At 37.5% G+C, this 15,403-nt stretch overlaps 1 protein-coding gene across 2 annotated transcripts in view; it reads left to right on the top strand.

Moving 5' to 3' along the window:
- Nucleotides 1-15,403, top strand: part of LOC103022574 (MAM domain-containing glycosylphosphatidylinositol anchor protein 2) — a 273,753-nt gene that overhangs the window by 184,719 nt on the left and 73,631 nt on the right. Inside the window, exon 8 of one of the 2 annotated variants that reach the window (XM_049483026.1) lies at nucleotides 6,790-7,110. In XM_049483026.1, coding sequence (XP_049338983.1) covers nucleotides 6,790-7,110 — 321 coding nt within the window. The remainder of the gene's footprint in view (nucleotides 1-6,789; nucleotides 7,111-15,403) is intronic. The other variant, XM_007230730.4, reaches the window with a different exon arrangement.

Below are 15,403 nucleotides of genomic sequence, written 5' to 3'. Positions count from 1 at the left end.
CAAACAGTCCAATTAGCCAGAGATTGTAGCTAAAGCTGTCCTCTTCCGTCCACAGGAATGCAATCCGGGTGCAACTTTAGCTGGACAGGACCTGTCCTTTCTTACACTGTTCTGTTTTTGGGCATGATGCACTTGTTTTTGATCTGTGTGGACAGTTTTATGCTGCTCTGGCTGTTTCTCTGGCTGGATGCTGTGATTATCACAGGGTTCTCTCACCACCCCTGGTGCTGCCACAGTGCATCGTCCAGGGGTTTCGTAATGATGGCTTTGAATTGTGTGTGCTTGTTTTTATCTGGTGCTGAGTGAAAGGAAATTTAGCAAAAGCAACAAGGCTCTTTTAAGTATTTAGTATTTGTATTTTATGAGTATCCATTAATTATCTAATCAGTTAGCAAAATATTGTGAATACTGATTTATTCAAAGCCATTGTGTACAAGATATAAAAAATACTATACATACTGTAATAGTGTGCCTGCTATACAGGTTTCTATTTGTAGTACTATATCTGTGTTATATATTTCCAAAAAAAAAAAAAGATTGTACATGGCTGTTACACTCTTTAGAGTACAGTCTTGTGCAAACTATGTCGTAGAAACATCACATTAGTTAAACATTAAAGGAGAAGCATGACAACATTTTTCACCCTCTCAAACAACAATATAATCCATTACAGTTTTTAGAGACAGATGTTTCTATTTACTATTTAATATATACAGGGATTGGACAATGAAACTGAAACACCTGTCATTTTAGTGTGAGAAGTTTCATGGCTAAATTGGAGCAGGCTGGTGGTCAATCTTAATTAATTGCACATTATTGCACCAGTAAGAGCAGAGTGTGAAGGTTCAATTAGCAGGGTAAGAGCACAGTTTTAATCAAAATATTGCATTGCACACAACATTATGGGAGACATACCAGAGTTCAAAAGAGGACAAATTGTTGGTGCACGTCTTGCTGGTGCATCTGTGACCAAGACAGCAAGTCTTTGTGATGCATCAAGAGCCACGGTATCCAGGGTAATGTCAGCATACCACCAAGAAGGACAAACCACATCCAACAGGATTAACTGTGGACGCTGTAAGAGGAAGCTGTCTGAAAGGGATGTTCGGGTGCTAACCCGGATTGTATCCAATAAACATAAAACCACGGCTGCCCAAATCATGGCAGAATTCAATGTGCACCTCAACACTTCTGTTTCTGTCCGTCACCACAATAAATTATTGTGGTCTAAAGCCAGGTGTTTTAGTTTTATTCTCCAACCCCTGTATTTAAACATATGTTTAATTTATGTCACAAATAAATACTGATAATTAAACTGTATACTTTGCTGAGGTTTTATCATATTGTATATCACCATTTCAGAGTAACATATTGTGATGAAAGTATTTAATTAAAATTGCCCAGCTCTAGTTTCCACAGCCTGGTAAAAGAAATAACCTGAGATCATCAGATATGGAAAAATTATTTACTCTGTTATATGTGGTTCTTGCTTTTTACATTATTTAACATTCTGACCTTAAAAATCTCACCATTTTCCTTCATAAAGGTAAATAATACTTGACAAACAGCATCGTATGGCCATCTTCTGCTCCAGCAGCTCATATACTCATGGCATATTTTATAATTGAGTAGTTCACCCAGAGCCATTGCATCCAATCCCGGAGATTTATTCAGGGACTCTGCCCAGCAGGGAACCACATACCATCAAAACACCTCCGTCAATTCCAGCCTAAACAAGCTGCTGAGAGATAAATGAGCTGTTCTGGCTTTTGCTGAGTTCAAGCATTTTTTGAAGGAACTATATTAGAAGAAGAGCAATAAGAATATGAAGGCTATCAGTTTTGATCTAAGGTAATCTTTGAATTCTTTCCTCTGCTAATGCTGCCTGTTTCAGGTGTCTGCAGGCAGGTATATGTATATATTTTAATTGACACCACTAATATAAATATATATTTTTTCATTCATTCTTTCATTCATATATGTATTAGTGGTTTCATTTAAAAAAAAAATTATCTGATTAATCACAACATTAGTCTGTAATAACTGTGATTAATTACACTTGATCCTGTTAAGACAGATGTTTTTATATTAATGGCGTCAATTAAAACACTAGTATAACCTTGTATGTTTAAGAAGAGATAAAGCCAACGTGGGGTGCTGGATTAAAGAATGCATGAGAAATTGGATAGAATTTTTACTTTATTGTAAAAATCTCAGCTTGGTTGTAAGGATTTCTGAATTAAAACTGAATTTAATTAAAAAGTATTAAAGGGAGTTTTACACCTGTGGTCCGGATCAGTTGAAGAGTTTTCTTACTTGGAGCATTTTCTCTCTTTGTGTGGTTTGGTTTCACACAGGCATAAACCTAAACGCACCAAAATGCGCACCAATAAACCACACAAGCGCATAGTCTCTTCTGATTGGTCAAAGCTGTCTGGTGTGGGAGCAAGAAAGTAAATACAGAGAGAAGATTCTGTGTGCCAGCAGCAAAGACGCCGATTGTTCATAGCAGTATATTATTTATCTAATATACGAAATCAAACTATGCTTTATCGACAATTTAGCTCAATTAAAAAGAAGTTAATTTGATAGCTGGGTCGGATCGAGACCAGATCACAAAAAAATCTGCATGTTGGCGGGGCAGATTACGGTGGAAGTTGGTGTATATATATATATATATATATATATATATATATATATATATATATATATATATATATATATATATATATTTATTTGTATATATGCACTGTTACTGTAGTTTACAGTTTACTTTATTCCTATAGTTAATCAAATAAATTAAAATATTTTTTCAAGAATATCAACCAGAATATCGTTAACAAAAATATTATGATTTTTTTTTTACTGCCATATCGCTGACCCCTTAATATAATTTACATTTCTTAAAATGAAACCCATAGTTGGAGTATAGGGCATGGCTTATGTTTTCTTTTCTCAATTAATATACAGAAAAATAACTGTCATTGTGTGAAATTCTGTCACTCAGCTCAGTGAGCAAGTGTTAAGCTAGTATGAATGATGAATGAAGTTCAACTTATATAGCGCCTTTCTAGAAACCCAAGGACGCTTTACAATTTACACGTTTTACAAACAAGCACATTACACATCAACACTCATCCACACACCAGTGAGAAGCAGCAGCCAATAGCGCACAGCGTACTCTTAACCAGAAACGACCGTCTACCTGGAGAACTGCAGGACAGAGTGCCAATCCATATCTGGGCACAGTCATACATACATTAACACACATTCACACACAAACTTACATACATACCACACACTTTACACACATACACACCAGATCAATTTAGAGTATCCATTTTACCAGATTAATTAAATAGTGCTGAGAGGCGAACATGCTAACCACTAAACCACCATGCCCCCATGTGCCGCCACAGTAGTAGCTAATGTTAGGTTAACTACATACTTAAGAATGTTTTTTTCTAGATTCAGATTCAGCTCTGGTGTGAGTGGATGACGTGGTTAGCATAATTAAATGTTAGCTGCAGTTAGCTCACTAGCTAACATCAGAGCTAACACCCTTGAGCTAGAGCTGTGGGGTTGGTTTCCAAAAAGCTTTTTAGTTAAAAGATGATTCTTATGTGGTTAAGCAAGCCTTACACTGAGCACTCTCTCACCATGTTAAAACTGGGAAATGAGTTCTCTGAGGTAATGTCTGGCTTTGCCCCCTGATGAAAGAAGCCTCTCTCTTTGTGTACAGCTGACACTTGATTACAGCCTCACGCGGCAGGCTGCGCACGTTTGGTCAGAAGAATGGGAAGGTTAGCAGGAAGAATGGATGACCTGGTTGGTGCCTTTCATTCAGTGGCTCCTAATCTTCTGCACAGTTCTCCACCCACTCTTCTTCAGCAGCAGCAGCAGCTTTTCCCAGGCAACAGTGTTCTCTTCACTCTCTAACCGCCATTCAGAGAGAGAGGAGCATCCTTCTGTGCTGTCATTCCAAACCAGACACACTTTCACACCGAAACACCAATACTCACGCCAGCAACACATTATCACCACCAATACTCACAAAGACACATTGTCAGGCATATATAGAGCAGGAACATGAGCACATCCGGAGACTGGGGCAGGCAGACAGACGCTGACAGGCTGATGTGTTGCTATGGTGATGTGCGAGTGATGTCATTCCACTTGTTTCAAAGGAGCGTGTCAGTTTTATTCTTTTTTTTTATTTGTCTTGTCACAGCTTTTGATGGCCGGTCTGACTCCAAACGGGCGAGCAGGCTCGGCTGCTTCCTGGCAGAGAAGCGGAAATCTGAGTGACGTTTTATGATCTTGAACAATCCGTTGGGTGTAAACTGCTTACAGTTGCAAGTACTTCACATTTAGGATTGTGGTCAGACTGCCAGTCGAGTAAAAAAAAAATTAAAAAAAAAACATATGCTTCATTTTGTTCTTTAAAGCTCTCTGACTTGTCAAGAAACGCTCAACTTTGAGTGCTTCTTTGTATGCCCAGCGTTTCATAAGCGTCATTTGCATAAGTTGCGTTCCACTTTAAGTGGCTGCATTTCTTTGAGGGCAAAAACATATAAACAGATAAACAGATGAAGTCGAAGCCTTTCAAATTCTATAGCTAAGTTGACATCTCAGCTCTCTATACCGTAGCAGGCAAGCATTTAGTGCGCTTGTGGAATCCTGTGGCCTGAAGCTACTGCTGACCAGAAGAAGAAGAAAACTGGGCCACTCAGGTCTCAGCAGCAGCTCTCTCCGAGCTTCGACCTTTTTTAAGTATGATCCCAGTGCACCTTCTGGGATCCTACAGTAGCTATAATATAATAGAACAGGATTTCATTAGTGCGCACTAGAGAGAGAGCAGCAGCTACCCCAAACAGCCCTAATTGCACCCGGATCTGCAGCATTTACCGGCTTTTGGTAGGAAAGGTGGCTTTCCTTCCTGTGCTTAATGGCATAGCACATTTAGGTCCCACTAGTCCTCGCTCCTGCAGCAGCTATTCATTAGAGCTTGTTTATAGGACACCGCTAATACCATAGAATGGCTTCTATCATTAGGCAGCACTGTGCTGCTCAGCTCCAGCGTTAAGAATTAAATATATAAAGAAACAAAGGAGGCTGAAATTCATATGTTTTGTGATCTGTGTGAAAAACGAGCGAAAAAAGTTGAGAAATAACAAGCAAAAAAAAAACCTGGATTAATGTGAATACATTATCATGTGACACAGCTTTTTTACAATGTGTTAATGGCTTTGGCATTTTGTGAGAATTGTAGCAGTTTTTTAATTGGTTGCGCTGCTTGATTCAGTTATTGCTATTTGTGGTGAGATGAACTGTGTCTATGGAGTCCATATCACATTGTTAATGTTTATACTATATATCTATATATACTGTATGGAAGTATAATTTTTAAAAAAATCCTCAGGATGTCATTATTACAAGATCACGTCGTGATTAAGAAATAAACATCTCATGTTTCCATTTTATGAGGAAGTATCTCATAATTCTGAGACACTATGTCTAAAACACAACATATGTTGTAATTATGATATACTTACATTTTGTAGTAATGTAAGTATATAGTAATAATGAAATAGGTCATAGTAATAAAAAAGTATCTAGTAATAAAGAGATATTTAATAAAAATGACATACAGCTCTGGGAAAAAGACACCACTTAAAAATGATGAGTTTCTTTGATTTTACCAAATTAAAAAACCTCTGGAATATAATCAAGAGGAAGATGGATGATCACAAGCCATCAAACCAAACTGAACAGCTTGAATTTTTACACCAGGAGTAAAGGCATAAAGTTATCCAAAAGCAGTGTGTAAGACTGGTGGAGGAGGAGAACATGCCAAGATGCATGACAACTGTGATACAAAAAACAGGGTTATTTCAACAAATATTGATTTCTGAACTCTTAAAACTTTATGAATATGAACTTGTTTTCTTTTCTTTATTTGAGGTCTGAAAGCTCTGCATCTTTTTTGTTATTTCAGCCATTTCTCATTTTCTGCAAATAAATGCTCTAAATAAGAATATTTTTATTTGGAATTTGGCAGAAATGTTGTCTGTAGTTTATAGAATAAAACAATGTTCATTTTACTCAAATATTAACCTATAAATAGCAAAATCAGAGAAACTGATTCAGAAACTGAAGTGCTCTCTTAATTTTTGCCAGAGCTTTATGTTGTATTTGTCATAATATACCATACAAATTTGATATTGTCTCATACTTACAAAAATGTGCTATGTCATATTTACAACATAAAATGTCTTTTTTTGGCATAAAATCATCGTTTGTATTACACTTGGCAGCAGTATGCTTCTGTATGGAAAAAAAAGATTACTTGGAGAATATTTTTTTTTTTAGATGTCATTGTTTAGTCCATGTAGTTCTCTCTGTTAAGAAAAAAGATAAGTCAAAATAATATATATATATTTTTTATTTAATCTTTAGAATTCCCTCATGTGCTGATATTTGAAGTTTTTGGACTTCTTCTGTTGGTTCTGTTGGAGTTTCTCTCTTTGGTCCTCATTGGTCCACATCCTGCTTCATGTTCACATTATGTGATTGTTTTACATTAGTTCATCATCTTTGTGGCTGTTGTGGTTTTAGTTTTTGCATTCTCATCTTGGGGTTTAAATCAGACATCTGCTTTTTCAGTGTATGATCACTCCATGAGCATCTCTGTCTCAGTCTCGATCAGCACATCAGCGCACAACCACACTTCCGCTGTTGACCATTCTGAGCGACCCCGTCTGTTAGCTTTCTAGAGCCCCATATCAGTCCCTCCTCTGTTTTTCTCTTTCTTAGTTCCCCCCAACCTGACCGTCCCACGGGGCAAGTCCCCACTGGTGGTGCGGGAGGGCGAGACGGTGGAGCTGGAGTGCCTTGTTTCAGGAAAGCCCAAGCCCATCATCCTGTGGTCGCGGGCCGACAAGGAGGTGCCCATGCCGGACGGGAGCATGCAGATGGAGAGCTACGACGGGGTGCTGCGGATCGTCAACGTGTCCCGCGAGATGACCGGATCCTACCGGTGCCAGACCAGCCAGTACAACGGCTTCAACGTCAAGCCTCGAGAAGCTGTGGTGGAGCTTATAGTACAATGTAAGTGTACTGCATGCTTACTGGTCTTCTGTGAGTTGGAGTTGGATTAGTGATTTTCTGTATATTCTCGTCACCAACAAAAAAATGGCACCCTGAAAGAAAATAAAAGAAAGGATAAAGATTACCATAAACAAAAAAAAATGATTAAAATGTACACAATATGGGCAACAGTTGGTCATTAAGCTACACATAAAGAAGTTGTGTGTAATGCTAACATGCCAGGCATCTCAGCATGGAGTTGTAGAGGTTCCTAATGCACCCCGTTCACATTAAAAAAACCTACACAATCCCTGCAACTTTGTGGTAGTGGTGGATTGTTGGCAGCATGTGCAACACCACCCCATACAAAGGTGGAGGCCCAATTCCATCTGAGACCAGCACAAGTATGGTGTATATAGTTGTCTTGTCTTGATGGAGCTGGCCATAGGATAGTATCTGTGTCTTTAAGGCAAGCTCTTGAGATTGCAGCGGTACAGGGTATCTATGCAGTATGACGACAAACCATTGATTGAACTTGGAACTGACCACGGTGCCTCCACACATGTTGATTGTCTCCACAAAGACAAATGCTGGGCTTATCACGGAAGATGACCTGAGGCCTTTCTAATGACTGGTGAGTCCAGTTTGATTTAGGTTGTGTCAGTATGTGTTTGTTAGCATGAGAACGAAAAAAAAAACACACCTTGCGTGGCTCAAAACCAGCAAAAGGCATATACTAATTCTCGCAATTAATCATAGGTCTGTTTTTTTGGGCATAACGTGAAATAAACCAATCAGAGTGTCACTTGCCATTCCCTTTAAGAGTCAGGTGCACTCCTGGCAGTGACTTGGTGGATTGGTGTTTTAACCGCGCAAGGCTTCTGCACTTCTCAACAGTGGAAATTAACAGGGAACAGCAATGGTATTTTATTTTCTGTTAACCATTGTCAGGGTGTTAATCAGTCAGTGGTGCACCTGTGTTTTCCACTGCCAGAAATTTACCTGAACACACTTCACTACCAGACCATTGCTAATTTAATGGTGCAAGGTATGAAAATAGACTGTTTGTGGGGTGTAAGATAGCAATGAGCCTGTTGATGGGCCTTGCGTAGGGTGTAAGATAGGGCTTGTAGTCACTCCATGATAGTCTGGCATGACTACCCAACATGTATTGTTTAATCTATTGTTTGAAAATGAGTGTATTTGCAAAGATATCCGTTATCTAAATTACGTTCAGACTCAAAATCCAGTACTGATCTCTTAAATGTTTAAATACTTTTTATCCATTTATCTTGAGAGATGGGAGCCTAGCCATGATACATATTTAAGTTCTAGGCACTGACTGTCTTTTTACCATGTATAATCATGTAGGGTATATCTAAAAAATAAATACAAATATTCTTTATACAAGTGAAAATATATATATATATATATATATTTTTTTTTTAACATTGTTTCAAAGAATCTGTTTATCACTCTTATTTGTAAGAGTTTACAGGAGAGATACAGGAACTTTAACGCAGTGTCTTTTTTAATTTTTATTTTTAATACCCGAATAATATTAAGTCTAGAGGTTAACATGCCACGAACAACACGCAACATCCCTCGGTTCCATTCTACATTAACCCAGTCTGATTGAAGATAAAACAGCCTGGCTATGTATGATAAGCTTCCTCACTCTCAATAAACCTCAATTTTCAGCGGCAGCTAGGGAAGTATCCTTCACTAGGAAGCGTAAATGCAATTTCAGGAAATTGAGAGTGTGTTTTCAGAGAGGAGAGCTCAAGAGCTGCCCTGTTAGGCAAGCCGAGCTCCACTTAAGTTTCCCTGGCTCCGTTCTCAAGCTGCAGGCAGGAATGCAGCGCAAAGATAGCCCTGAGTCACAGTGCCACTAAAGGCAGATAACAACCCCTGTGAGCTCACGGCACCGTAAGGTCGGATGATCAGAGAGCAGAAAGGGGCGGCTATTTCCTTTCTTGTCTTTTTGGAGGATGAGACCCTCTCTCTCAGCCTACTTTTTTTTTTTTTTCGTGCCGCACGGTTCTCCCCTAAGATGCGCTGCTCAAAAGATGGCTTAACGTCTAATTAACAGCCAGCTAATTTATTCCCAGCAGTGCTCATTTGCTATTCATTTATGGAGATTTGAAAGTAATATTTAAAGTAAAAGCAATATGTCAGTCGCTTAAGCTGTGGAAGTTTTCAGGAAGGTAAAAGAGTATTAGAGGAACAATGTGAAAGTGTGAAAGTGATAGGTGTAAAATGTATAATGTAATTTGCGCAGTTGCAGCAAACCCCTCTGTGTGCCATTAAACGAGACATATCTATAGAGCTGGATCTGGATAGTGGTTTCTGTGATTCATGTTAAATGTGTTAATCTAATATACAGAACCTGTATCTGTTCTTTTCCTTTCCCGCATCATGAGCTTGTCAAATCCCTAGTCTTTTCAATATTGGCATAATATATGCACAGCATTTTTTTTACTCTAGCCGAACATACGTGGAAACTTTTCAAACTCTACAGCTTTTATTACATTTTTCTCCCTCCAGTAGAATCTGTATCTGCTAGATAATAAATCTGTCGATATATTGCTTTCATTTAAGACTTTGAACAGGCCTACTGTGGCCATATCTCTCCAACAAGACAGATCCAGAGTCTTTCTTGTTTTTTTTTTTTTGCGAAAAGGGTGAGAGAATGTAGCGTCCATTCCATAACAGTGGAATCCTCTTGAAAATCCGCTGTTTTTCCCCCTTTTTCCTCTTCCTGTTTCTTTCACGTGTTTAGCATTAGGCTCACGTCTTTGGTAAGCCATTAATGACTGTGCTCTCCAAGCAAAATTAATGAAGTTTTGATGGGCTCCGAAAAGCGATCCCAATGAATTTCCTCCAAATTGATTGTGATTATGTACTGATGACAGCACATATCAAAGGTTAGCTGCTTGCGCGCTGACACAGTTTCTGGACTGTAAATAAAGGATTAAATCGTCATTCAGATCTTATGCTTTCTTCACCCCAGATAATTCTGCCATCCCAAAAAAAACCCTCGGTTTTGAAAGCCTCTTTAAGGGCTGATTTAATACCCTGTTTTGTGCCGGCGCTGGACGTCATTCTTTTATCCTTATGAGATTAACATGATACACATGATGCTCCGCTCATGTCATGGGTTTGAAGTGACCTTGCTCCGAGACATTTCAAAGGGTTGCTGATGACAGCAGCACATACATGTGTCACATCTTTTGTCAGCCTGAGAGGGATGCAGACTGTAGATATGCTTATATAACATGTAACATAACATACTACACCCTCAGCAGAACACACATGATCTGACCTCTGTTATATAGACACATGCAGCACATTAACCTTCTGAATAATAATAATAATAATAATAATAAACTTTTTTTACATAGCACCTTTTAATACATAAAAATGCAGCTCAAAGTGCTTCACAATAAAATTTAATAAAATTAAACAAATCAGCAAAATGTAAAAGTAATATAAAACAGATAAAACAATTAAAAGTAATAATTTCATAAAATAGTAGGAAATAAGACATTTATATTACAATAAAATATAGAATAAAATAAGATTAAACAAAAATTATAAAATAAGAAAAAGAACAATGCAAGCATTTAAATAATAATGCCTTTTAAAGCTTGTAACACTCGATGCCTGACGAATATTAATTGGTAAGGAGTTCCATATTTTTGGGGCATAAAAACATAAAGCTGCTTCACCAGTCTTTTTGTGATTCATTCTAGGAGTGTTCAATAGAGTGAATGTGCAGTAACAAAGATGCTACATTGACCGAGTCTATATTCTCACAGACTGCAGACTGGGCAAATAAACACCCAACCTGACACACTCACCACACTCATAATGCTTTTTTTGTAAAAAAAAAAAAAAAAAAAAAAAAAACACTTCAAAATTTCTAAACTAGTCTTAGGATTCTATGTGGTCCATATTGTTTAAGGATCATTGGCTCGAATGCTGCATCAAGCTGCCTGCCATCAGCAGCCGGAGTCCGAGAGAGCACAATAGGTATTGCTCTCTCTGGGTTGGTAGATGACATGCTCTCCCCACATTATCCCTAGTGTGATGATGGGCAGTACAGGCGTCTGTTAGCTGATGTACCAAAACTATGGATCTGGCACCTTCCTCTGAGTGGATCCACCAGCTGAAAAAGAGGCAGAATCTGACTTCACTTGTCTCGAAGGAGGGATGTGCTAGTCTCATTAGAGGCATTACTAGTGATAGGGTGAGTCCTAATGAGTTGACTAGCTAATTTGTCTTCCAAACTGTAGACAAAATGGCGTAAAAAATAAGAAATAAATATTTTTTAAAACGTTAACCAAGGTAAATGCTTCAGAAATTACTGTACATGCACTATGCATGCACTAGATGACTATACATACAGCAAAACCAATAGGGAACAAATTCATAAAACATGATGCAAGATAAAGTCAGATTATTATTTTCTAAAAAGGGACACTGTCAAATGAGATGACTCACATTAAATGCCTTGATTTTTCTCCTAGTGTTCATAAGACCAATTACACAAGTCCTTGAAAAACATTTACTGTTTTTATAGTGTATTATATAATACAGCAGGAAAATGGACACAAAGGTTTGGTACTTTTATATCTAGCGTGTTCAGGAAATCAATTACGCAATCTTCACATGTAAAAAAAAAAAACTTTCAGGCATGAAAATTGACATAAAGCTTTGGTACTTTCATATCTTTTCAGTGCTCAAGAAATCCATTATGCCATCTTCACATGTAAAAAGGTATTTATCTTCTCAGGATAATGCAACCAAATTGAAGAGTTAATTAAGTCTGGTGATCGATAATCAGCGTGAGTGTTCCAGATAACGCCCAGCATTTTTAAATCAGAGTGAACGTGCGACAGCACACGCATTCGGCACATCATTCCACAGAGAAGCGAGATTCACAAAGACCTCAGAAAAATGTGGTGGTTCACTCTCAGTCTGGAAAAGGTTACAAAGCCTTTCTGAGGCTCTAGGGCTCTACTGAACTACGATCAGAACCTTACTGTTTAAATGGAGAGAGTTTGGTGGTAAATCTTGCCAGGAGTGGACACCCTTTCAAAATCTCTCCCAGAGCAAGGTGTAGAATCACCCAGGAAGCGACAAAGAACTTTAAAAAGTAGCATTTAAAAAACTGCAATTCTTGCCTCAGCCAAGGTCAGTGATTTTGATTTAACCATTTACATTGACATTCAAAGAATCAGAGTCAGAGAGTTCTTTGTGGGAAAGTGAGTGCAGCTTGATCATGCAACAAGACAATGACCATATAATCAAAAGCATTTTTCCCAAGCAGAAAAAATAAGTCTACAACTAGACTTAATCCCTGTCATTTAAATTGCTTTAAATTGTCTAGTTGATTTTTTTTATGAATCCATAAAATATCTATCATATGTTGTGTCATACAGCACCAGTCAAATGTTTGGACACACCTACTTATTCAGTGTGTCAGATAGACTTTAATCAAACATAAAAGATAAACTAAAGCAAAACAACAGAAAGCAAACACGGGTAAATGCAAAACAAATAAACAAGACTGAGAAACTATACGAAATAAACGTAACTGAAGCCCTATCTGGACGTCTGTAAAAAATATTTCACACTTCTACTCAGTGATAAAACTCTTGCATTCGGACTGTAATTAAAAAAAACAGGCCAGTGAGTTTTCTTTGGCTTTTTCAGTCACATGACATCATGTTAAGTAGTAGTTCAGGAGCTCCTCTATTTCCACTCGCTGTTGTGTTTACATGGATCTCCAAGTGTAATTATGATGTGTAGCAGTGGACAAATAGCTATTTTAATAAGCTCGAGGTAATAAAACTCAGAGATGTGGGTCCGGATGGGACCAAAATTACCGGAGGACCACAGAGTTCAGTGAAAAACAGTAGATAATTCAGCCTGTAATTTTCTCAAAAGACGTCTGAGAAAAACACATACATGGTCGTTCCGGAAGGGAATAAACTCACAGAGGACCCCCCATAAAAGCGGAAATTACCCCAGGACCCCCCAAAAACCTAATCCCATCCAGATAGGGAGAGCAAACAAGGAATACATAGAATATACAAAACATACAAAAGACTAGCCAAGAAACACTCAAACTAAGGGGCTTATATACACGGCGAGGGTGAGAAACACCTGGAGAAGGATTCAAGGGGGCGGGGTTACAAACGAGACATGAGGGATTACAGATGACAGGGCGGGGCTAAGGTGGAGACAAGAGGAGCACATGGTGAGGAAAACAAAGCAAGAGAACAGAGGAAAGGAGGAGGAAGGAACGAAAAAAGGAAAAACACAAGAGAGACAGAGGCTAAGGTGTGACACAATGTTTTATTTTTTTTTCCTAGATTGTAAATTAATACTGAAATCACCAAGACTATGTAGGAACACATAAGAAAATCATGTTTTTATCTTTATAGTTTAGTTGACCTTAGTATTGATCTACAATGCAGATTTTTTTTTTTTTTTGACAAATACTGTATAACATTTTTTGTGGCAGTGTTATTGATTAATATATTTAGATTTAAGGTTTTATGTTTCAGTGTCAGTCGAATTTGTTCAGACAGAGACAAACACATTTTCTAGCTATTTGTAGAAATGACGGTACTGCTTAATGTCTTTCTCATACAATGTTATATTGTCGTATATATTGGTATATATTGTCTGGTGGCATATGGAACCAGTTTTAAAGGATCTATAGGCAACATTCCTTGTACACTGGATTCACCAATTCGATTAGATTTGTTATTTAATATTTTCTTATTTGCTTGTCTTATGTGTTTATACAATGTAGTGTCCCTTCACATGTTTTAAACAGAGAATCTAAAAATAAAATAGAAATGTTACATTTCAAGAATGATGAATGAAGCTTAAGAAGATGTAGAACATTAAAACTGAATGAAAATGAACATGCAGCATGTCTTGTGTTTAAAAAATGTATTTATTTCATTTTATAGTTTTTATTTTTTATTTTTCATATATATAGATTGAATATCATAAGGATATAACACATATCAGAAGTGTCAGAAAGGATTCAGAGCTAGGTGTCGGACGGTAATTTAAGTAACAGGGTACAATGAATTTGTAATAAAGCCCTGACTATAGTGCTGAACTGTTCCACTTCCACTTGGTGGAACAGAAAATCCGAGTGGAGGAACAGGAAATCTGTCTGAATCTGACTGACAGGATGAATCACGCAGAACAAGCCGTTAGCTGTCCGCTGGTCCAGGCTTTAGAGCACATACCTGATACCTCTTCTCTTTGAGTTCCCTGTCGCCTTGGTAACCACTTGACTGTACACTGTGTTTGTAGCCAGTAATAATGAAAAGAAGTGGAAACAATAACACATTACACAATAACACAATAACACATTACGAGTACAATTTCACACAGGGACACACTTGGTCCAAATGTCACACTGTTTGGTCAGCATGTTGAGGAAATATGAATTAAATACCTTTTATTATGGGAACAGAAGGAGTTAATGAAGTTCTCCTGCAGCTTGGACTAATTTAACTCCATAGTGTTATAAATGGAGCTCTTTCAGTAGAACAACAGAGCTTTACATAATTTAAAAGAGTACATAAACAGTACAAAGGAACTGAATATATATAAAATGAAGACACAAAGAGTAAAAGAACTGCTACTGAATAAATGCTGACAAGAGAATACAATCTGAAGAGGGACATTATGATAAATTAACTTACAAAAAGAAAAAACAAGATGTTTTCACCCTTTAAATGTTTTTTTACTGCAGTATACTGTATAGGAATATGACAAAAAATGTTGTCTATATTTTAATTAAAGAAACATCACAAATCACAAAGTAAGGGTTCTAGAAACGATACTTTTATGTTATAGAAACTTTTGTCCTACAAAGAGCCTTTTTTGCATTGAATGGAGGCTTCATTAATTGATTTCAAACCTAGTGTTATATTATTATTTATTTTATGTATTATTGCTATTCATAATAGTACTTTTTCTGTGTTTGTTTGTTTGTTTTTTTTTCACAAAGATTGCAAGTTTATGTTCTGCTGAGAGGAGATGTACTCTTAGGTTAGCTAAAGTTGTGTCTCCTTGCTTGAAAGGTGTTTGTGTAATAGTCTATAGAGAGCGCACGTCAGTTAAACATGGCTGTTGCAGCATTAGCACATGGGATACTGACCTTATTCAACATTGCTAATGCAGCTCCACCTTATCTGCTACCTGCCTTGCCCAACATTGCTACCATGGTGTTAGTACACCAGTTACTGGCCTGTTCCTACATCACTATGGTTAC

This window comes from Astyanax mexicanus, chromosome 1, assembly GCF_023375975.1.
Source record: "Astyanax mexicanus isolate ESR-SI-001 chromosome 1, AstMex3_surface, whole genome shotgun sequence".
Taxonomy (NCBI): domain Eukaryota; kingdom Metazoa; phylum Chordata; class Actinopteri; order Characiformes; family Acestrorhamphidae; genus Astyanax; species Astyanax mexicanus.
The sequence above is the reverse complement of the archived record's forward strand: the minus strand, read 5'-3'. Positions and strand labels throughout refer to the sequence as shown.